Here is a 23,746-nt window from a genome sequence, read left to right as displayed (position 1 = left end):
TCGCTTCGTTGTTGTCCATAAACGCGTGGAAGCCGCTATAAATCAGGCCGTTTGTCGAGGAACGAATCCCGTTCGCGGTTCGTTAGAAAATTACACCGCTCCCTGGGCCTCGCGTACCGAGACAGAGAAAGAGAGAGAGAAAGAGAGAGAGTGAGAGTGAGAGAGAAATATTGAGAAATAGAGAGAGAAGAAGAAGAAGAAGAAGAAGGGAGAGGGAGGGTATTCCCTTCCAGATCCTTCGACGAGAATTCTTCCCTCTCTTGTGCTTCTTATTTCTCTCATCGCGGAGTGGCTGTCGGTCTGTTGATTGACTGACCGGAAGTTGCACTCGAAGCGTTATGGCGGAGGCTGTTTGGTGGGATGTTAAAGGGAGGGGGAGGAAGGGAGGAAGGGAGGTTTCGTGTGGTTTTGTTGCGAGAGAAGGTTGCCGGAGTGGATTCTTGTTGCTCGGTTTTGAGGTTAGGTTTTTGTGCCGGGGGAGGCACGGCGTAGGTGGCGTTTCGGTTGGGTTAGGTCAGTGGTTCCCAACCTGTGAATATACGATACGAGAATACGATACGTAGGGGATCAAAAATTTTGTAACTTTTTTTTTAAATCTTACGCTAATCTTTGCGTATTTGTATAATTCCATCAAGGATCTTTTGTCCTTTGGAGAATTGCGATCTCGCGTGAATTTATCCATCATCTCCTCCCTCGTAATTTCTCTCGATCGGAAACGAATGATTTCGAGGTCTTCGAAAATTCTTTCTTCCCAAAAATTAATCGATGCAACTATGATCACAGAATTCAATTTAGTCCAATACAAGAGAATCCTTTCCATCGTTTCTAATGTTCCGTTATATGGAAAAATCAAAAATCCCCGAATTTCTTCTCTCTCTTCCTCTCCAACCATTCTTTCGAGACTCTTCCAAAGCGTTCCCTCTCCCGTCCACTCCCGAGGGGAGGGAGGAGGGGCTACTCCAGGGCGCGTTGCCCTCCGCGTCGTCGGTGACGCGCACACAGGTGCACCTAGGCGCATTTTTCCGCGGCGCGTGCAGCGTGATGCCGCGTCACGTGTCTAGAATCTTACTTTCACTCGGGGCCCGTGCGTACGGGCCCGTTTTGCAACCGGCCCCGATCGCTCGCGGAAATCTCGCTTCCATCCATCCATCCATCCGTCCGTCCATCGATCGATCAAACGCCGCGAGTTTTCATCGGCGAGTTCGCGCTGCGGAAAGGTCGCCGCCGCCGCCGCTCTTCACGATTCGAGCGCTGTTGAATATCACCGCGTATTATGTAACGTTCGATAATGGATACGATGCTCGATAACGCGTTGTTTGCGATACGTTGTAAGAGGAGGTCGTTGACCTTTTGCTCCAGTTGATTCGATCAAAGATTCTTCTAAATTGAATATATATTTTTGTATATTATTTATGAAAGTAAATTTTTTTGAGAAAGTGTTTTTTAAGCGGTCAAGTTGGTGTTTTAATAATCGAGACGTAGCATTTTATAGGATAAACAGATTTTGTTATTGAGATATCAGTTGGTTAGGTTGATTTAATTGATATGTATTCTTGAATATCGATAATCTGATCGATGTAAAAAACGAGGTTTGTAAATTAATTTTATGAATTATGAATATTATTCGTATAGTATTTCGCTAAATTTTCTCTTCGTTTCGATAAATGTACTTGCGATGTATTTTTTTTTATATGAATATGAATTGTATATTTTTCAATTTAACAGAAAGTTAAATACTATATAAAGCAGTAATTATATCTTTTATTAGTTTCGTTTTATTGCAACTCTAATAGAAGAATTAATTATTTTTGACCGAGATCTGTGCAATTAATCTTCGCCTAATCAATGTTTTCATCTTTTCACAATTTTATTTTCCCTCGATTAAATTGCGAGGCAAAGTATCAGAAACCAAACCAAAAAGTGTTTTTCACGTAAGAAACATTCAATAATTAAACATCATAAATATTTTCTCTTTATCGAAAACAAATACGATACTTGCTCCCAATATATACTCATCGATATATCGATGAAAATAATAATAACCAAATAAAAACAATTACATTTCTCCGCGTTATTCGTCCAAACTGATTAATCATTTCTCTTTCTCAAGCTCGAAGTAGAAACGAACCCTCGTGCTTTTTCCAACATTGCCACCGGGCAAATAAACGTGTGTAAATCCTCGATTCTTTTTCACGATGGATGAGCGAGACGACGAGTGGCTTGACCTTCTCCAACGACGCCGTCCCTCCTCTTCAACCACCGCCCCATCCAGCAGGGCGTCTTCGGAATAAATAACCCCCATACCCGCGAATTTACACAACGATACACGATTCGAACCTCGTTCGTTGTATTCCTGGTAAACATCGGCATCCCTTTGAATCGAAGATTACACCGAGAAGAGAGCCGAGTCCTCCTCGACCTTTAACGACGTCCAAGCTTGGAAATCAACCCTTTAATCTCTTCGCCCGAGGAGGGATGGCGGATGTATCTTTTCCCCTTCCTCAAAGAGTTTCAACAATCAATTCCATCAACGAGACAAATAAACGAGACCCTTCAACTTGGTGCCAAAGACCAACCAACCCCCTCGACGATTTTTACCCGTTGATTAAAGCGACGACGAAGTTGAAACAATACTATCTTCTTAAAGTAACTACTTTCAAATGTTTATATCATTCGTTGTTAAATATTTCTCTTATAAATATCAGAGAGAATATCGGGAAGATATTTGATTTCTTTCTCAATCTCGACGCAACTAAACAAGACGAACTCTATTTACGATTAAACCAAGCGCGTCTCTCCTCGTGAAAACCATCGAATCTACTGGAAAAAAAGAAAACGCAACACCATTCTCACCATTTCCCCTCGACTCCTGAATGATTCTCGAGAAAGTTGAAACAATACATCTTCTCGGAATAATTTTAAAAGCCTGAAAGCTGCGCGAACTCTATCTTACAATTAAACCAAGCGCATCTCGTAAAAAGGCTACCGAATCGATCCAAAGAAAAAAAGAAAACAACCATAGAAATTTATAGAAAAGAAGAAAAGAAGAAGGGATGGCGACGATCCATCGCAACATCACATCCTCACCCCCGTCGACTTGGCCTCGTCGTCGTCTCGCAGTGTCGATTGCCGGCGGCGGCGGCGGCGTAGCGCTCGGCTTAATGGGTGCAGGGTCAGGAGGGGTGGTGGAAAGCGGCTGCTGCTGCGGGGGAAGGGGAGGCTCGTTGTCGTCGGCGACCTCCGGCCAGGAGGCGGCGCGGGGGTGACGGCGGGCCGAGAGGAGAGGAGAGGAGAGGAGTGGAGCGTTGCAGGCGGAGGAAAGTGGCGGAAGGGCGACGAGGGGGTGACGCCGGGGTCAATACACCCGTAATCTCGGTGAAATGCACTTGGGCGCAACTGGCGAGGCGCTACTACTGCAGTTACGCCGAGCCCTACGGGCTGGAAATAAGTGGAGATTTTGCTTTTTTTTTTTGGAAACGCTCTGCAAAAGCGGAGATGAATGGACGAGTATGAAGGGGGGATTGTGTATTATTGTATTATTGGAAGGGATTGTTTTGATTTGGGGGATGAAAATGTCATAGGCGATCGTTGCACAACTGTTGAATCGAATTTTGTAAAGGCTACTTTCGAAAGCTACTTTAAAAATCCCATCCTCCAATTCCAGTAACACAATTTCCAACAATCATCTAATTATCAATCATCAATCGCGAGAACGATCCTCTCGAAATCCGTGTCGACGCCTTTCGATCGCGGTTTCCCCGTGAAATTAGAAAGTCGTTCGCTGATATTAGAAGCAGATTCGCGATCGGTATCTCTTCGTAAATCCTCCCATCCCGGATGAAACTCTCGGGTTTCTCGTTTCCACGCTCTTTGTATCGAAAAGGCGCGCGCGTGTATTGCAGAGTGTCTCGAGTCTTGTTATACTTTTATACTTGTCTATTGTAAGATAAAATTTTAATAAAACATTCTCTCGAACTTATTTGCAATAATTTTTAGTCATAGGTGGATCGACAAAAATTCTCCAAACTATTCAAACATTTATGAATAATAACAATAGAAAATTCAAGGTAATAATTTCAGATGAGACACTCTGTATGCAAGTGTATATCGTTGTTACACTTCCACCTGCAACCTAGTTCGCCTAGATATTTATAACGAGACACCTCTGGAACGTTGCTCGGGGCGGCTATGACCTAGAGGGATGATGACGGTCGATTAGGCGAAATAGCTTGGAGAAATTCAAGAGAATATCGAGATGGTCGTTTTGGAAATGAAGAGAGAGAGAGAGAGAGAGAGATTCGTGTCAGTGGAGCTTGTGGGAAGAGGCTTTGTAACTTGGTGGGGTATTTAGAGAACGATTGCACTGGGTTTTTGTTGTCGGTTGCGGTTTCGTGGTTTTCTGCCTCTTACGATTTTTCGCAGGTTGGGTTGTTCCGCTCTGGAAAGGAAGTTCGGAATGGTGTTGCGCGCAAACTATTTTACATGTATATTAAACTCGCAAACTAATATTTCCAGAGACGAGCTTTCCGTCTTCGTTTATGAATAAGAATATGGAATTTTTCGCACGAATGCTATTTCGAAATTTTTCTTCCCACAACGATGATAATCGTAAGAACAATCGTACCTAAAAGTTGAATTCGATGAAGATAAATTATGTTCGATTCTGGATGTTTTAAAATCGAAAGATACGAATTATATGCAAACAAATGCAAGGATCGATGCGAGGAAGTATACTATCGCCGTTTCGTACCCGATAATTCATAACCCTGATACGTATAATCAAATATACACGTTCAATAATAACAGATTCGTAATTTACATACACGATGATAGTTTCTACGAAAAGTGATCATGATCAGTCCCATTAAACGACAATATTCCTGGGCCATTTTAATTGGCAGATAGCAATGCTGAATTACCGAGGTAACCTCGACATTACCGACTTCGTGTAATAACCGCCGTGTGTAATAACCCAGTCTATCGAGCCGAGTGACAATCGTCGTCCGTCTCGATTATCCTCGCTGCTATCTGTCTGTCGAATGAAAAATCGTCGAGTAATAATGAAGAACGAGTACGACGTGTCTCTGAAAGGATGGAAAATTCTCGGAGGAATTCGTTAAAAAGGATTAAAAAGGATCGCTTCTTATATAATTCGTATAATTTATATTATTTATGCCTGCAAATAAGCAAACACGGGCCCCGTTTTATGACGGGCAAGAATAAAACGCGACTCGTTTTATGAATGATGAAAGCTCGGAGAACAACGACGAGGGACGAGACGAGGAGGAAACGAATAATAATACGAGGCTTAATGGCCGATGCAGACGCGATCAGGAGTCGTGATTTTGCGATTAGCCAGATTTAAACCTTTTACGGTAGAGTCGCACGAATCGTCGAATTTTCACGTTTCTTATTTCACAAATAACGTATAAATTTCGTATTGGAAAAACGATATTGAAACATTTTCGTGCGATAATTATTACAATTAAAAAGGGTTGGAGAATTTCGTATCGAATCAATCGATCGAATAATTGTACAAATACGAATTGGACACGAATTGGAATTTTTTGATACAAAGTGTCAAAGCCTGGATACACCCTTTCGAACCGGTCATTTCCAATATATTCCAATGTTATTTTAATATCGTTCGAATGGATATCCATATTGGCGCCTATAAATATTTTATTTTTTCCAACTCAGTTTACAAGCTCGCTGTCTCCATCCATATCCAACAATATTACAATACTTTTTTTCGCAAGAGCAACATAAATGAAACGTGCACACACACACGCACACACAAAATAACGCACAAGCATAATCTCGAATCCCTGACCTTCGCCAACGAAATTCCAAGAAAAAGAAAAAGAAAACTCAAATTCCTCGAGGTGCGCCCGATTCGATCCTCCCCCTCAGCAAGGGTTGCCACAGCGCTTGGAGATGCAAACCGCGTTCAAGGCCTGCTCGAGGCGCATTCCGCCTCGTGCTTTTACCACTTTCCTGCTCACGTGCGCCGGAACAAGCGCAACCCGGGGAACCTGTTTCGTCGGTCCTGCCGGTTTTTTCCACACCCCCCTCGCCCTCTCTTCCCCCGATCCCACGATACACGACCACACGCTCAACTTTTCCCCGCGATAAACATTATAATTTATCGTTCCTCGCGCGGATCGTGATCTATCCGGGTTACCGTGCTATATATATATAAGAAAGATTGTGAGTGGATGCTCGCATGTCAATTATTAATTTTCGTGAGAAGTGTAAGTACGATCGTATTCAGAAGCGATATCATTGACACGAGTCGGAAGAGGAACGAAAAATGTAATAGAATAGGAAGAGGCTGCGAAATTAAAAGGAGGAGGGCGATAGGGGAGCACTTTCTAGCCGTATCGGGCTTCATTAGCCGCCGCCGCTTCGTGCCCCTTTCCCATCCTCCTCCCCCCGCGTTCGAAAGTCCCCGCGGAGAGCGTTCGTCCCACTTGCGGACGGATCGGTGACGTGTAATTTTCTCCCCGGGTATTACGCCTTCAATTCGACAACTGAACCGTGTCCATCTCCGCGTGCTTCCCACCGAAACTAGTTCGTTCAGTGGGCTCTCGAGTTGCATGGAACCGGAAAAAAGAGAAAACGAGATTTCCAGTCTCGAAAGGCGAGCCTTCTCTAATCCAATTCGATTCTATCTCTTTTCTCCAGTTGGATTTTTGCTATCACTCGGTTATTACGTACGTTCATCTATCCGACTTGAAATTATCGTTTAAGGTTATCGGTATTTGTAATTAATACGGCTTCGGTTGGTTCAAAATTCCATTCGTGGTTGCATATTTTTTATGTTTTTTATATTCTGTATATTTTTTTTCAAATTATCCACGAAAAGTATTAAATCTCCGTGGTACGTTGGTCGATTATTTCGAGAGAAAGGGGAAAAGTTTGGGCGAGAATCGGTGGACAATTTCACGGGGAGAAGAAAGTTGGCGAGGCTCGTTAATTAAGCCTCTTAGTTCAGAGTTCGTGGAGCTGATAAGGGAAACCGGTAGCTGGCCAAAGTTTCGGATGAATCCCCCGTGTCAACTGCGTGTCTCGGAAAAACGTGTCACGTATAAGGAAGGACGAGAAATAGGAGGAAGAAGGAAGGAAAGAAGGGATTCCAAGCAATTAATCACGAAAAACGAACAAATTTATTTAATAACCCACTTTAGAACATACTTGAACGAAACAAAACTCGTAATATTCGTATCTATTCCTATCCAGAATCCAGTTCGGAAACACCTCTCGATCCCCCCATGAAATTATTCTCTAGTATCGATCCTCCAGTCCTAGAGCTAATAAACAGGCTAAGCTTGCGTTAACCCCCGCCGTGACCGAGTCGATCCCACGATCCATCGTGCGACGCGAGCGTGCACGGATCCAGGGCACAACAAATCGTCTTGGAAGAGCAAGTACACGCTGGTACCGGCGTCGCAGAAAAATCGGCAACGAGGGGGATAGCCGAGGAAGGGATACCCGGACACCCGGTAACCGGCCAACGTCCCACATCAGCCGGGTAACGTCGTGTCGGAAACAATATCCACCTAAATCTGCCTATGAATCCAACTGGTATCGTTGCCTGATATCCATGAAACGCTCTCCTCTCCGTGGCCTGCCTCTCCCTCTTCCTCTCTGCCTCTCTCTCTCTTTCTCTTTCTCTTTCTCTCGAGAGAGGTCTTGTCCCGTTGCGGGAAAGCTTGGGCTCGGTCCGCCGGGCCTGTAATCTCTCTTATTCTCTCGCCGTTGACACGGATGGAATTAAACATGGCGTGTGTATACAGTGCCCGACAAAAGTTTTAGTTTCGCTCGGGTTACGAGAAAATTTTCGAGAGGGAGGAGATTTTTTTTTTGGAAGAAAGGGAGGAAGGAAGGAAGGAGGAGATTGGATCGGTGTCTCCTCTCTCGTGGTCGTCGCAGTTGACACGGATGGAATCGAACACCACGTGCGTGTTGTACAGCGTCCGGCAAAAGTTTTCCGATCTTTTTATTTGTATACGAAGGGAGATCTTCCTCTTTTTGGAAGATCTTGAAAATCTTTGATTAGCGTAGAAGAAAATTCATTTTTCGCCGTTGATCCCTTCTAAATTAAGAAATTAACGAATTTATTAAATTGGAGAACAAGAATCCATCTCTTCTCGATACTTCCATACCTAAATTACGAAAGCATCGTTATATCCCTGTCATAATTTCGCCAAAAAAAAAAAGAAATCAATCCTCTCCCTCGACAATCAAATTTTTGCCCCGCACTGTAATGCAAGACCTCTCTCTCTCTCTCTCTGTCTCTCCTCCTCCCTTCCATACCCTCGCCCATATTCACAATACCAACAAAAGATCCACCATCGAGGGTATCCGTGGATGCAGCCGTTGCAACGAGCTTACCTGTTCACGTGCCGGTTGAAGGTGACCGTGCCTCCTAGCCAGGAGTGCATCGAACGAGGTATCCAGGCTGACACCCACGCCACCACGTTTTCTGGGCCGAAAAATCGCGGGAGAGCGCCGTTCACTTCCGCGTGGCCTGCGCGCGCGCGCGCACGCAACCAAGCCAGCCAACCAGACGGAGCCAGAGTGCAAGCGAGCGCGGAGAGACCCGGGTTCCGGGTCGGTTTTTCGCCCTGAAAACGTCGCGATTGTCGAGGCCCGGCCTGGGCGAGCCGGGCGTGACCAGTTCTCCATATATATATATATATATATATGTATGTGTGTGTGTACGTGTGTTTGTATGTATATTTTTTCCTTTTTTTCTCTCTCTCACTCTCTTTCTCCCCACCCCCCTCTTTCTCCTTCTCCGCTCTCTGATCTCCTTCTTCGCGCCCCCTTTTTTCTTTTCTCTCGGCTTGGCAGAGCCGCGCACACTTGTGCACGCACAGCTTCGAACGCAGCGTGCCGGTGGCAAGTCTTCAAGTCTCTTTCGAGACGATTCACCTTTTCCCTTTTTTTTTTCTTTTCCCTTTCCTTTTTCTCGCCATTTTCCTTTTCCTTTTCCTTTTCCTTTTCCTCCTCGGTGAATGGAAGGCAACAGCCCCTCTTTCCCCCTTCCTCTTGGTTGGTGAATGAGCGAGAGCTGTCTATGAGCTGGATTGATGGTCGGTCGGTCGCCAGAGTTGAGTGGGGCATTTTTTAATTAATAAGAAAAAAGGAAAAGAAAATTCTTCTTCCATTTCTCTCTTTTTTTATTCCCTAATCCATTTTATTTCCTCTACCCTCTCATAATCTCTCGCGCTCTTCAATTCAAAACTGTCAAACTTAGATATTTACGGAAAATTTTACCTCGCATCAAAACCCAACCGGAAAAAAGAATATCCTTTAACCCTCGTCATCATTCGCGTAACTCTCGAACTTTACCTCTCAAAAAAAGAAAAAAAAAGAATCCTCTTTCTCCCTCCAAAAAGAACCCTCGCCAATTATAATCGCGTATAATTTAATTCACGTATTCCACGCGGCGCACAACTACCTCAACCTATTCTCGATCTTCTCTCCACCTCCACAATCCCACCTTCACCTCTCCCCTCCCACCGACGCCTGTCCAAAACCCAAACTCCTCCTTCTCCTCTCTCTCTCTTTCTCTCTTTCTCCCCTTTTTCGCTGGCACGGAACATAGCGCAACACCGCGCAGTAAAGAGGCGTCGCGTGACAGGAAAAGATTGGTGGAAGGAAAGAGACCGAGGGGAGAGTCCCTCGGATCGAGCGTGAGGCGGGAAAAATCGATTTCGCGGCAAAGGAAACGGCAGATACGGTTGGAATGGCACGCGGTGCATCGATCGGTCGATGGTCGATGAAGCGGTGTGCAGCAGTGGCGTAGTCGTCGATCCGTCCGCGTACAGACGCCCACGGCTTTTTCATTCGGTGTGGACAAGAATTCGCCGTATTTTACACTCGGTTCGGATCTGGCAACTCGCGAACTCGGCCATCCGTGTTCCTTCCTCTCTCTTTCTATCTTCCTTTCTCTTTCTCTCGTGGTGTAATCGAACGTACGATCGATATATTCGTTCCCTCCTGTGTACATATATATATCCTTTTTCGTATCGGGTGTATCGTGCTTCGTCCCTTCTTCTTATCGAAGGATTTTGCGCGGGTAGACATGGTGACCGGATGCCTGGACGAGAACTCGTACATCAGGGTGCTACTTTTGATCGAGAGGTATTTCTTTTTTCTCCTTCTTTTTCTTCTCTGCTTCTGATTTTAATATTGGTGCGCGGGTATAAATTATACATCAATAACAAATTATTTACTCGATTGGTTTATCTTAAATTTTTAGAAGGGTCGTAGAAAAGTTGGAATCGAGAAAAGTGTCCGAATATAAATAATCTATAAGTTTAATATAACTACTTTTCTCGTTTTTTCGCTGATTCGACGCTTTATTAAATGTTTATCCGAGCACAGTGTTGGGTGTTCGAACAACCGGCTATAAATAACCGAAGAAATCGCGCGGAACGATCGCCAATGATTTATCAATCGAGATTCAATTTCTAACTCTCGAAGGAATGAACGTAAACAAACGAGAAAACTCGCACACACCGTCGTCTATTTCGCCGCTTTCGTCCACGTGATATCTGGGCAATGGCTCTCCGCTCCATTCGATCCATTAATCATCGAGCCAAGGAATATATAAAAAAACCGTGTGAGACTTGCTCGCGCTAATATGACGAGCCTCTCACGAGCGATTAAAAGAAGGCAGGCGCAGTTTCCTCTGCCCCCTTGATCCGCTTGATTATTAATCGTGTCCACGGAGCGGAAACGCGTGTTTCACGGATGCCACGTGAATCTGGAAAAACGAGTATATCCAGCATTCGATTATTTATCTAATTTATTAATTCTCCCCTCTTGGGGAGATAATTCGAATGTATGTCAATATTAACAGCGCGTTGGAATCGATGTTCGCTGATATTTTTTTCCTTCTCTTCTCCTTAGAACTCTTTTCTTCAATTATTTATAATTCTGCTTTATGCACGAAACTTGGCATTGTTTTGATTGTATAACTTTTGCATGACGATAGTAGAAGTAATGATAAAAATTGAGATTTTTCAATAATAAATAAATTTCCTTGTACGAATAAATGCCAAGTATACTTAACGGTATTCTGGTAGTACGACTCCTTTTATGGGATATATAAAGTGAATTAATAACGAAACATTGCAATTGTACGAAAGTACAATTTCGAAGTATACGATATATTATTCTCCTTTCAAAAGATCTCGTACGAGATTTTATTAATTCTCAATTGCAAATAATGTATATCCTCTTAACGTTGGACTCTCTTGACATTCAAAGGGATGAAAACAATGATAAGAAGATCGATCGAAGATTATAATTTATTCCTCTCGTTACGATTTCTCAACGTTTCTCTTAGTTTCAGTTCTAACCCAGAAAACGTGTGGCACAAAACGTAAAATAATCCACCCTCTCTCTCTCTCTAACTTTCATTCCTCCATCAAGATCATCAACAGTGTAGGTCACAGGGGAGAGAAGACAGCGATAATAACCATAATCCGCACGACAATATCTCTCTCTCTCTTTCTCTCTCGCGATCCATTTAAACTCTAACTCGATTTCTTTCCTTTGAGGGGGGAGAGTCTCTGTACAGATGCATTTTCTAATCGTCGATGAGACAACCGAAGCGAAACGAAGAAAACAAAAGAGGGAAAAGTAGAGCGACGATCCATCGGAAGTGATACGCAGAGAGGGAAGGGAAATTTGTTCTCAGCACACTTTTCCTGCGCGGTTTTCATTACGTAGCGATGGGATCAAGCGTACATCGTTAAGCAGGTTAACGGAGAAATATCCAAAGACTAGATTCGATATCTTATATAGGTATATGCCTTATATCCGAATAGATCGCTTTCAGATTCGTGTTATTCTTGAGATAAAGAAGGATTAAAATTGATCTCGTGATACGAGCTTTGCACATCTTCCTCCTGTGCTTGTAATTTAAAGAAAAAAGAATTAAATATTTTCTTGTGGTTCGCGTATAAGAAAGCAAGGACTAAGCGAAACTTGAATTCTTCTTTCAACTACATTTCAAAATCAATCGTTTTATACCACCGAAGATTCGAATAAAAAAAAAGAAAAAGAAAAACAATGATTATCTTGAACGAATCAAAAGCGAAAAATAAATTTTTGATCCCATGATTGGGCTTTCAATGGCCGTCACCACGTGGCGCGACGCTCGTAAAGCGGACTTCCTGATGATCGTAAAACGATTTCTTGCGCCTCTCGCGGACTCCCTTCACGGGCAATTAAGGAGAATTGGGTCGGCTTTGGTCGCTCGCCTCTCTGGTGAAAGATAGTCTCGCCCCTCTTTCGTCATCCTCGCTGTTAGATGCAAATAGGCGGCCGATAATCGGGCTCGACGTGTCTTCTGGGGTCGTTGATCGTACGAAGTAGCAGCCGCTTTGTGAAAGGAAGGGCCACGTTGACTTATTATATGGATAGCGTTCGTGTGTCCTTTTATTTCATTTTGTTGTCGTTTTATTTTCCGATATGGGGGAGGAAGTTTCGTATCATCTTCTTAAGTAAAACCAACTCTCTCTTCCCTATCTCGTCCAAATTCAAGAATCGTTTAACTTTCGTTTTTGGAATATTCTCTAGAGAAAAAGTATTTCGCTTAATTCATCTGGTCGAAGATTCAATTTCTAGATTTCTTCCAATCGTTCCAATTCTTCAGCCTTGCTCTTATTACTTCAGTAACCTCCATATTGGCCTTCTATTTCGATTCCCTTGGCCGAAATCTCCCCCTTCATCCTCAAGATTTCACTTTCGATCGAGATGAGATTGATGATGTCGGATTATAAATAAAAAAAGAAAACTGATAACCGGAGCCCTCGATTTAATTTTTTTAAGAAAAAATACAACCGCGACGCAGATCTCTTTTCATATAAGATTCTCGTTGGAAAATTTATTCGATCATCGATCATTTTCGTTGACAAAACAAAACTCACGTTCGATTTAATAAACGTTGAACAGAAACGATGAATACAATTTTCAAACTGTCTCTCTCTCTCGATCAAACGCGAATGTTGATCAACGTTCATTACGGGCAATTAGGGAGGGGGGCGTAAGGGAAATTACGGGGTATCAATTATGCGAAGGATCGACAGACCGCCGTAGTCTGGGACCGGAAACTCGATTAAACCCCTCGTCGTCTGGAGTCGCGACGAATCCCGAATTCGTCGGGAATAAATCCTTCCAATTAAATTCACTCTTCTCTCCGAATCGATACTTGGAACGCGTTGAAAAATGCATATCGCGCGATATTATCCACTCCACCCCTCTCTGCCCCTTCGAAATAGAAAATCTACATCTATATCTCTCCTTTCAGAGGGGGAATCGATTTTTATTTTTTTCAACGTTTACAATGCGGAAAAATTGTTGGCCGTCCTATGTTTGCAACGAAAACGTTCGCGCCGATAATAATAAATGGATATTTTTATCCCCAAAGTGGAAAGACGGGGAAAATGGGTGACTGAGATCGTTTGTTGGATCGAAGGCCTTCCGGTTTCGGAGGAGGAGGAGGAGGTGGAAGAATGTGCTCGCGGAATCCAGGTTGAGTTTCGACTTCGTGAAAGTGTGCTTTTCTTTCTTGTGCCACAGAGAGAGAGAGAGAGAGAGAGAGAGATGAGATCGCACATTTTCTGCGGCGTCTGGCATTTTCTGGCGAGCGTCGAGACGCCACGAATCGTTGATGTGAGTTTTCCCGCGTTTTCTAAAGCCACTTCTAAAGCCACTTTAACCTCAACTTTCGTGACGGATTATTTCCCTTTTCGGTTTTCAAACAACGACGATTATGAAATACATGATGAAAGCGAGATCGGAGAGTCGATATAATATCTTTGTTATCGCAATTATTTCGTTGGAGAGTTTAATCTTTTCAACCCTTCGAATAATAATTTACTTGCTGATTCCATGATTATATAATTCATCACGGGGAATAACTTTCAAGGGAAGGGAAAAACTAATTACGAGATTAATACCCAGGATGTTAATATATTCATGGAAGTTTTATATATATATATATTCACGAGGGTGAATATTTTATACAAAGTGATCCACGACATATTTAATATTTAATATCTACACGATAAATTACACGAAATAATTTTAACACGCACGACTGTTACAACCTATAATATGCAATATCCGGCCTCGATTTAAACATAGATACTCGATACGTTGTTCGGACTCGAGAAACAAACTCGATCATTGGCGAATTTATCCTCGACTCCCCGTGGGGATAAATAGATTACCGCCAAAAATAAACAGAAGCATCATCATCTTCCTCGAGAAGCGAAGGAGGTTACAATTACCTCTTCCCTTCCGCGTGTCACGAAAAAGGTTAATACTGTTGCGTATTGAAGAAGAAAAAAAATTTTTTCTTTCCATTCTCAATAACCTGCGGCACGCGAGGGCGCGGAAGGGCCGAGAGCAACAGGTGCAGAGTAAAGGCGTCGATCGATCGACGGCGGGGGGCGCGGGCGTCGAAATGCGCGCGGATCGCGTCGCGGTATGCCGGAGAGAAATCGGTGGAAATTGGGCCAGTCGGTCAATTGGAAGTAACGAACCCTCCGCCAACGTATTATTTCGAAAATGATCCACTCCTCTCTCGACAATTAACGGGCGGCATCATATCCCCTCTCCCTCTCTGCAACTCTTCCTCGTAGATTAGAATCGCGCGCTGTAATTTGTTTCGCGATTCTTTTTTATCGATGGTCGATAAGGAGTGTTATAGAGATACATTTTTTACGAGGAAACGAAGAATATATATCTCGATCAGAAATTTGGGAATCGAGGGTTATATTAAAGGATAATGTATTATGTATATGACGAGTATAAGATTTCAGGCATAAGCGCAATGAGTTGTTTCAAGATAAGATAAGAATTGTTCGAAAGAAATAAAAATCGCAGAGATGCATCTTAAGTTGGGGATAACGAAGGCAGACGAGTTGAACACGAGATTATTAGGAAGATTTCGCTTTCTCTTTTGATCAATCCTAACGTTGATTTCGAGCCCATGGTGGAAATGAAGTTGATGAAAAGGAGGAAGAAAGGGGGGAGGTGAAATTAGAGGAACTCGATTGGAAGAACGTAGCGCTGGGAATTGCGGCGCCATCAAGTTTATTGAGTTTAAGGATACGTCTTTGGAGAGTGGAGGAAACGAATTTGTTGTCTGAGCTCGATCAAGAACTTTCGATTCTTTTTCCATTTCTTCGTACATAATCAAATTTTTCCTTTCTGTTTCAGTCGATCGATTAATAAAATGATGTAGAAAATGGTTTCCTCGTGTAATCTTGCGACGTTCAATAGATTATCATTAATTTCCATTGATACCATTTTCGATCCACTACTCTATCGAGAAGAAAGATTTCTTCTAAAAGAAGTTTCGTATATTTTAGAGAAAGAGAAGAAAAGGTTAGATCAGTAGAAGATAATCGGAGGAATGTTCTCGAAGTCTAAAAGGAAAACGATAGAAAGCGCTGCATCGCATTTAAAAACCGCATCCCGCGAGCGAGCATCCGCGATTAAGTCCGCAGTAGCGAACTTTCACGTGTCCATTTGGAAATTTTCTCTCGCGTTTCGCGACCAGTCTGATCGTCGATCCTTCCTCCAACACTCGGAGAAGAGAAAGAAAAATATCGAGATTCGATATATGAATTCTCCGAAAAACCATCCCTGCTAATAATTTTAACGAGTTGAACTTTTTTTTATTATTGAATTATTATTGATCATTGTTGTGTAACATTGCTGTGAAATTATCCCTTCTCGTGATCGAATATTTTTAAATATATCAAAATGCTCGATTTCACACCGAACGATCTGCCCACCTTCTTGCATCTAATTAATATTTTGAAACTGAAAAACTTTTCCCTATCATCGTAGATTCGATGCAAAAGAGAAGTCATTTAATCCTTAAGGCAAAGACACCCTCGACACCCCTCAAATCTCATTCAAGCCACGAGGAAAACAAGATCTCTCTATCGAAACGATATTCGAAACGACTCTTTCAAACGACTTTAAAAGAACGAGAAAGAAAGCCTCCCCAACGAGGGTCTTTCATCAACGATAGGGGTTACTTAATTGAGGAGTAGTTTATCAGCGGCGCACGGGCTGCACTCCGCTCGATAAACCAGCGTCCTTAATTTCCAATTATCCTGGTTATTAAGGCCGGAGAGAAACTTTGCGGATGCTTCCTTTCACGTTTATATACTCGCGGACTTGTTTATCGTCCCCTTTAATTGAGTCGGCACATCGTGAGGCACACTTACGTTCTCTTCCTCACGACCCCTCGAAGGACTCGTTCAGATCTAGGATGTCCTTTAATTAAGCTTTGTATTCGTTTCGATTTCTGTTTCAAGTCGAAAATCGCGAGAAAATAAGGGAAGAAAATTTTACGATCGAATGATCCATTGTGACGGGAATAATAATCGAGCAGATACGATAAATAAGAGGAAAATTATATACTTGAACACGAACACCACGACTCGAGATCATTAAAAATATTATGAACAATTTTATGAAACGAACAGATGGAAGAAAATCGACTTGCTTTACGCGCTTTTTCAAATTCACCGCCGCGACATAACAATTTCCTCGCTCGAAGGAAGGATTAAACACCGTTGTTTATGCGCATCGTCGGCGCGCTATAGCGTCTATTGCGCTCGTGACTATTGGACGCGTGCGCATGCGCGTGCATATTCACAGCCAGACACGTGGACGGATGCATAAGAGACGCGAGGTCAACGGCACGTTGGAAAACAAGCGGCGTATTGCACACGAGTTTCATACTCATTCCAGCACTTTGATTGTATTATTGCACACGTATATCACAATAGTGTATGTACACGCGCGCGTGTGTCACGCGGTCGTCCAATATTATCGGGGCAATATTTCGATTGCTTCCTTTTTTTAACCCCTTGCCGCCGTGTCCTTTGTTCGCCGCGGCCCGGGAAATGCATCGAAAGTGTCGGGAGTGGGGGGAGTGGCGGCGGAGGGGAGGGGAGGTAGAGAGATTGTTGCAGGCGAGTGGCAAGTCCGTTTTTATTTATGGCGCTGTTTGCTCCGAGTGCCTCTTTATTGGAACGTTTATCGGAGACTGCTTGTTTTTTCCCCCCTCCTCCCGATTTATTTCTCGATCGTTTTGCTCTTCCATCGCGCGCCCGATTGGATTCCCAGAAATTTGTTTCTAGTTTATTCTTTTTTTTTCTAGGGGAAAATTGGAATGCGCGTAGATTGAGGTGTTTCGACTCGAGAATGAGATGCAAGAGGTTATAGAGGAGAGGATAGACGATAGAGAGAATTTCGGAGGATTGCAGTTTCTCGTTTTTAAATATTTACTTGGAAATTTTAATAGAATTTTGGATAATTTTGTGCGCGTTGTTCAAAAATGAATTTCGAGATTATATAAAAGGACAAAGTTCTTTGTAATTTTTTGGACCAATTCGTGGAATTGATTGTATGAATATACGATTATGATAATCAAGAGGATTTTGTTAAGCTTTTTTTAGCAAGATGTGAGAGAAGAGAATTCTAGAGAATATTTAGATATTATTGACTTATAATATGAGTCTTTTATCGAATTATAAATTGTTATTATTATTAGAGAAAATAATCATTTTACTATTAAATTATTACAATTTTCTTGTCATATGTATTCATTTGAAACATTAAAAAAAGAATACAATAAGATGAAAGAGTCATATATTTATCTCCAATATATTTTCAGAAAAGATTTTCTAATTTGTTCGAAGGAAAAAAAATCTACAAACTATCTCCTTTTCACGGACACGCACACATGCATAAACTCCCACTCAGCGACAAAGAAATAATGATCTTGTTTATTTACATCCTCCACCGTGATCCGTGCTCGTAGATCCACAAAAAGAGCATTTGGTTAGTAAGAGTAGGCGGAACGTCGGTTGATGAAAGGGGAAATTGGAGGGGATACACGAATAAAGAGAGAAAAAGATGTTTTGATGGCGAGGGAAAAGGAAATGGAGAGAAGCAAAATTTTTCCTGGATGGTGAAACCGTCTTACGATCGACTTTTCATGCAACAATTTGCGACGATGGAGATGATCGTCTCTCGAATAATATCGAAGATTTTATATTACAGGTTTTACTTTATATTATACAGCAATCGAAATATTATTATTATAACGTAAACTTCGTCTAGAAAGTGTAAATACAAGAATGAATATAAGAGATTCCTGACTTAGCAGCCTAGAATGGAACTTTTACTAACGTAAATATTTTATATATATCTTTTTATACATTGTATAAAAGATGTCGTATAATTCACATGGAATTTTGTATAATATAAAAAACTATAAGGGATAAATGGAGAAAGGTAAGTATACAAATGGTAAGTATTTAGAATTAAGTAAACTGTTTAAAAAATGAAAAACACAAATAACAATTGGATAAGGTAAGTATGAAAGGTAAGTATAAAAGGTAAGTATAAAAGGTAAGTATATAAATTTTGAGCCAAATTTTTATATTTGCCAATTTTTAAAAAAATTTCATGTACCATCTTCACCAACATTCTCCTATAAAAATAAAAAATCAAGAATTTGGCTCGAAATTTTTCATAAAATTGCATGCAACTTCAAACTTATGTTTTTCTAATACAAAATTGAATTTCTAGCCAAAAGTGTTCCTCGTACGAACTATTTGAAAAATTCCAGGAATTTGACGTCATTTCATGGAAAAATTTCTCGAACTACCTCCTATCGTATCATGTTCTCCTAATACAAAATCGAATTTTTCGACAAAAATTTTTCTATCCTTCAGTGAATTTTGATCGTAACATTTTTTCTTGAATATCTCGCTTATTATTCAGAATATTAAAAAATGCTTGGAATAAAAGTTGAATGGTTTCGAAAGGGCTACATTCTGGTGATCTCAGTTTTTTCGTAGGTGGACCCATAAAAAAGTTATCAACGTCAATTGTATTTGCTTAATGGAATCGTATATTTTTTAATGCATCAATCGATGCGTCTCTGTATTCTCTATAAAAAAGTATTAGGCCATATATAGCGAAAAACGATTAGTTTAGGAGATATTTAAGAAAATGTAAAATATAAGACCTCCTATCGTATCATGTTCTCCTAATACAAAATCGAATTTTTCGACAAAAATTTTTCTATCCCTCAGTGAATTTTGATCGTAACATTTTTTCTTGAATATCTCGCTTATTATTCAGAATATTAAAAAATGCTTGGAATAAAAGTTGAATGGTTTCGAAAGGGCTACATTCTGGTGATCTCAGTTTTTTCGTAGGTGGACCCATAAAAAGTTATCAACGTCAATTGTATTTGCTTAATGGAATCGTATATTTTTTAATGCATCAATCGATGCGTCTCTGTATTCTCTATAAAAAAGTATTAGGCCATATATAGCGAAAAACGATTAGTTTAGGAGATATTTAAGAAAATGTAAAATATAAGACCTCCTATCGTATCATGTTCTCCTAATACAAAATCGAATTTTTCGACAAAAATTTTTCTATCCCTCAGTGAATTTTGATCGTAACATTTTTCTTGAATATCTCGCTTATTATTGAGAATATTAAAAATGCTTGGAATAAAAGTTGAATGGTTTCGAAAGGGCTACATTCTGGTGATCTCAGTTTTTCGTAGGTGGACCCATAAAAAGTTATCAACGTCAATTGTATTTGCTTAATGGAATCGTATATTTTTTAATGCATCAATCGATGCGTCTCTGTATTCTCTATAAAAAGTATTAGGCCATATATAGCGAAAAACGATTAGTTTAGGAGATATTTAAGAAAATGTAAAATATAAGACCTCCTATCGTATCATGTTCTCCTAATACAAAATCGAATTTTTCGACAAAAATTTTTCTATCCCTCAGTGAATTTTGATCGTAACATTTTTCTTGAATATCTCGCTTATTATTGAGAATATTAAAAATGCTTGGAATAAAAGTTGAATGGTTTTGAAAGGGCTACATTCTGGTGATCTCAGTTTTTTCGTAGGTGGACCCATAAAAAGTTATCAACGTCAATTGTATTTGCTTAATGGAATCGTATATTTTTTAATGCATCAATCGATGCGTCTCTGTATTCTCTATGAAAAAGTATTAGGCCATATATAGCGAAAAACGATTAGTTTAGGAGATATTTAAGAAAATGTAAAATATAAGACCTCCTATCGTATCATGTTCTCCTAATACAAAATCGAATTTTTCGACAAAAATTTTTCTATCCCTCAGTGAATTTTGATCGTAACATTTTTTCTTGAATATCTCGCTTATTATTCAGAATATTAAAAATGCTTGGAATAAAAGTTGAATGGTTTCGAAAGGGCTACATTCTGGTGATCTCAGTTTTTTCGTAGGTGGACCCATAAAAAAGTTATCAACGTCAATTGTATTTGCTTAATGGAATCGTATATTTTTAATGCATCAATCGATGCGTCTCTGTATTCTCTATAAAAAGTATTAGGCCATATATAGCGAAAAACGATTAGTTTAGGAGATATTTAAGAAAATGTAAAATATAAGACCTCCTATCGTATCATGTTCTCCTAATACAAAATCGAATTTTTCGACAAAAATTTTTCTATCCCTCAGTGAATTTTGATCGTAACATTTTTTCTTGAATATCTCGCTTATTATTCAGAATATTAAAAATGCTTCGAATAAAAGTTGAATGGCTTCGAAAGGGCTACATTCTGGTGATCTCAGCTTTTCGTAGGTGGACCCATAAAAAAGTTATCAACGTCAATTGTATTTGCTTAATGGAATCGTATATTTTTAATGCATCAATCGATGCGTCTCTGTATTCTCTATAAAAAGTATTAGGCCATATATAGCGAAAAACGATTAGTTTAGGAGATATTTAAGAAAATGTAAAATATAAGACCTCCTATCGTATCATGTTCTCCTAATACAAAATCGAATTTTTCGACAAAAATTTTTCTATCCCTCAGTGAATTTTGATCGTAACATTTTTTCTTGAATATCTCGCTTATTATTCAGAATATTAAAAATGCTTGGAATAAAAGTTGAATGGTTTCGAAAGGGCTACATTCTGGTGATCTCAGTTTTTTCGTAGGTGGACCCATAAAAAGTTATCAACGTCAATTGTATTTGCTTAATGGAATCGTATATTTTTAATGCATCAATCGATGCGTCTCTGTATTCTCTATAAAAAGTATTAGGCCATATATAGCGAAAAACGATTAGTTTAGGAGATATTTAAGAAAATGTAAAATATAAGACCTCCTATCGTATCATGTTCTCCTAATACAAAATCGAATTTTTCGACAAAAATTTTTCTATCCCTCAGTGAATTTTGATCGTAACATTTTTTCTTGAATATCTCGCTTATTATTCAGAATATTAAAAAATGCTTGGAATAAAAGTTGAATGGTTTCGAAAGGGCTACATTCTGGTGATCTCAGTTTTTTCGTAGGTGGACCCATAAAAAAGTTATCAACGTCAATTGTATTTGCTTAATGGAATCGTATATTTTTTAATGCATCAATCGATGCGTCTCTGTATTCTCTATAAAAAGTATTAGGCCATATATAGCGAAAAACGATTAGTTTAGGAGATATTTAAGAAAATGTAAAATATAAGACCTCCTATCGTATCATGTTCTCCTAATACAAAATCGAATTTTTCGACAAAAATTTTTCTATCCCTCAGTGAATTTTGATCGTAACATTTTTTCTTGAATATCTCGCTTATTATTCAGAATATTAAAAAATGCTTGGAATAAAAGTTGAATGGTTTCGAAAGGGCTACATTCTGGTGATCTCAGTTTTTTCGTAGGTGGACCCATAAAAAAGTTATCAACGTCAATTGTATTTGCTTAATGGAATCGTATATTTTTAATGCATCAATCGATGCGTCTCTGTATTCTCTATAAAAAGTATTAGGCCATATATAGCGAAAAACGATTAGTTTAGGAGATATTTAAGAAAATGTAAAATATAAGACCTCCTATCGTATCATGTTCTCCTAATACAAAATCGAATTTTTCGACAAAAATTTTTCTATCCCTCAGTGAATTTTGATCGTAACATTTTTTCTTGAATATCTCGCTTATTATTCAGAATATTAAAAATGCTTGGAATAAAAGTTGAATGGTTTCGAAAGGGCTACATTCTGGTGATCTCAGTTTTTCGTAGGTGGACCCATAAAAAGTTATCAACGTCAATTGTATTTGCTTAATGGAATCGTATATTTTTTAATGCATCAATCGATGCGTCTCTGTATTCTCTATAAAAAGTATTAGGCCATATATAGCGAAAAACGATTAGTTTAGGAGATATTTAAGAAAATGTAAAATATAAGACCTCCTATCGTATCATGTTCTCCTAATACAAAATCGAATTTTTCGACAAAAATTTTTCTATCCCTCAGTGAATTTTGATCGTAACATTTTTTCTTGAATATCTCGCTTATTATTCAGAATATTAAAAATGCTTGGAATAAAAGTTGAATGGTTTCGAAAGGGCTACATTCTGGTGATCTCAGTTTTTTCGTAGGTGGACCCATAAAAAGTTATCAACGTCAATTGTATTTGCTTAATGGAATCGTATATTTTTTAATGCATCAATCGATGCGTCTCTGTATTCTCTATAAAAAAGTATTAGGCCATATATAGCGAAAAACGATTAGTTTAGGAGATATTTAAGAAAATGTAAAATATAAGACCTCCTATCGTATCATGTTCTCCTAATACAAAATCGAATTTTTCGACAAAAATTTTTCTATCCCTCAGTGAATTTTGATCGTAACATTTTTTCTTGAATATCTCGCTTATTATTCAGAATATTAAAAATGCTTGGAATAAAAGTTGAATGGTTTCGAAAGGGCTACATTCTGGTGATCTCAGTTTTTTCGTAGGTGGACCCATAAAAAAGTTATCAACGTCAATTGTATTTGCTTAATGGAATCGTATATTTTTTAATGCATCAATCGATGCGTCTCTGTATTCTCTATAAAAAGTATTAGGCCATATATAGCGAAAAACGATTAGTTTAGGAGATATTTAAGAAAATGTAAAATATAAGACCTCCTATCGTATCATGTTCTCCTAATACAAAATCGAATTTTTCGACAAAAATTTTTCTATCCCTCAGTGAATTTTGATCGTAACATTTTTTCTTGAATATCTCGCTTATTATTCAGAATATTAAAAATGCTTGGAATAAAAGTTGAATGGTTTCGAAAGGGCTACATTCTGGTGATCTCAGTTTTTTCGTAGGTGGACCCATAAAAAAGTTATCAACGTCAATTGTATTTGCTTAATGGAATCGTATATTTTTAATGCATCAATCGATGCGTCTCTGTATTCTCTATAAAAAGTATTAGGCCATATATAGCGAAAAACGATTAGTTTAGGAGATATTTAAGAAAATGTAAAATATAAGACCTCCTATCGTATCATGTTCTCCTAATACAAAATCGAATTTTTCGACAAAAATTTTTCTATCCCTCAGTGAATTTTGATCGTAACATTTTTCTTGAATATCTCGCTTATTATTCAGAATATTAAAAAATGCTTGGAATAAAAGTTGAATGGTTTCGAAAGGGCTACATTCTGGTGATCTCAGTTTTTTCGTAGGTGGACCCATAAAAAGTTATCAACGTCAATTGTATTTGCTTAATGGAATCGTATATTTTTAATGCATCAATCGATGCGTCTCTGTATTCTCTATAAAAAGTATTAGGCCATATATAGCGAAAAACGATTAGTTTAGGAG

The 23,746-nt window shown here is 39.6% G+C and overlaps 1 protein-coding gene across 8 annotated transcripts in view; it reads left to right on the top strand.

Moving 5' to 3' along the window:
* Nucleotides 1-23,746, top strand: part of LOC107995718 (uncharacterized) — a 166,591-nt gene that overhangs the window by 55,796 nt on the left and 87,049 nt on the right. The window contains exon 1 of one of the 8 annotated variants that reach the window (XM_062072234.1): nt 3,169-10,155. The exons of the other annotated variants lie outside the window; for them this stretch is intronic. Coding sequence (XP_061928218.1) covers nt 10,097-10,155 — 59 coding nt within the window. The 5' untranslated portion in view covers nt 3,169-10,096. Of the gene's footprint in view, nt 1-3,168; nt 10,156-23,746 lie in introns of those variants that run through there. 8 annotated transcript variants of the gene reach the window in all.

Source organism: Apis cerana, linkage group LG3 (genome assembly GCF_029169275.1).
Source record: "Apis cerana isolate GH-2021 linkage group LG3, AcerK_1.0, whole genome shotgun sequence".
Lineage (NCBI taxonomy): Eukaryota > Metazoa > Arthropoda > Insecta > Hymenoptera > Apidae > Apis > Apis cerana.
Note: the sequence above shows the minus strand (reverse complement) of the source record. Positions and strands in the feature narration are given on the sequence as shown.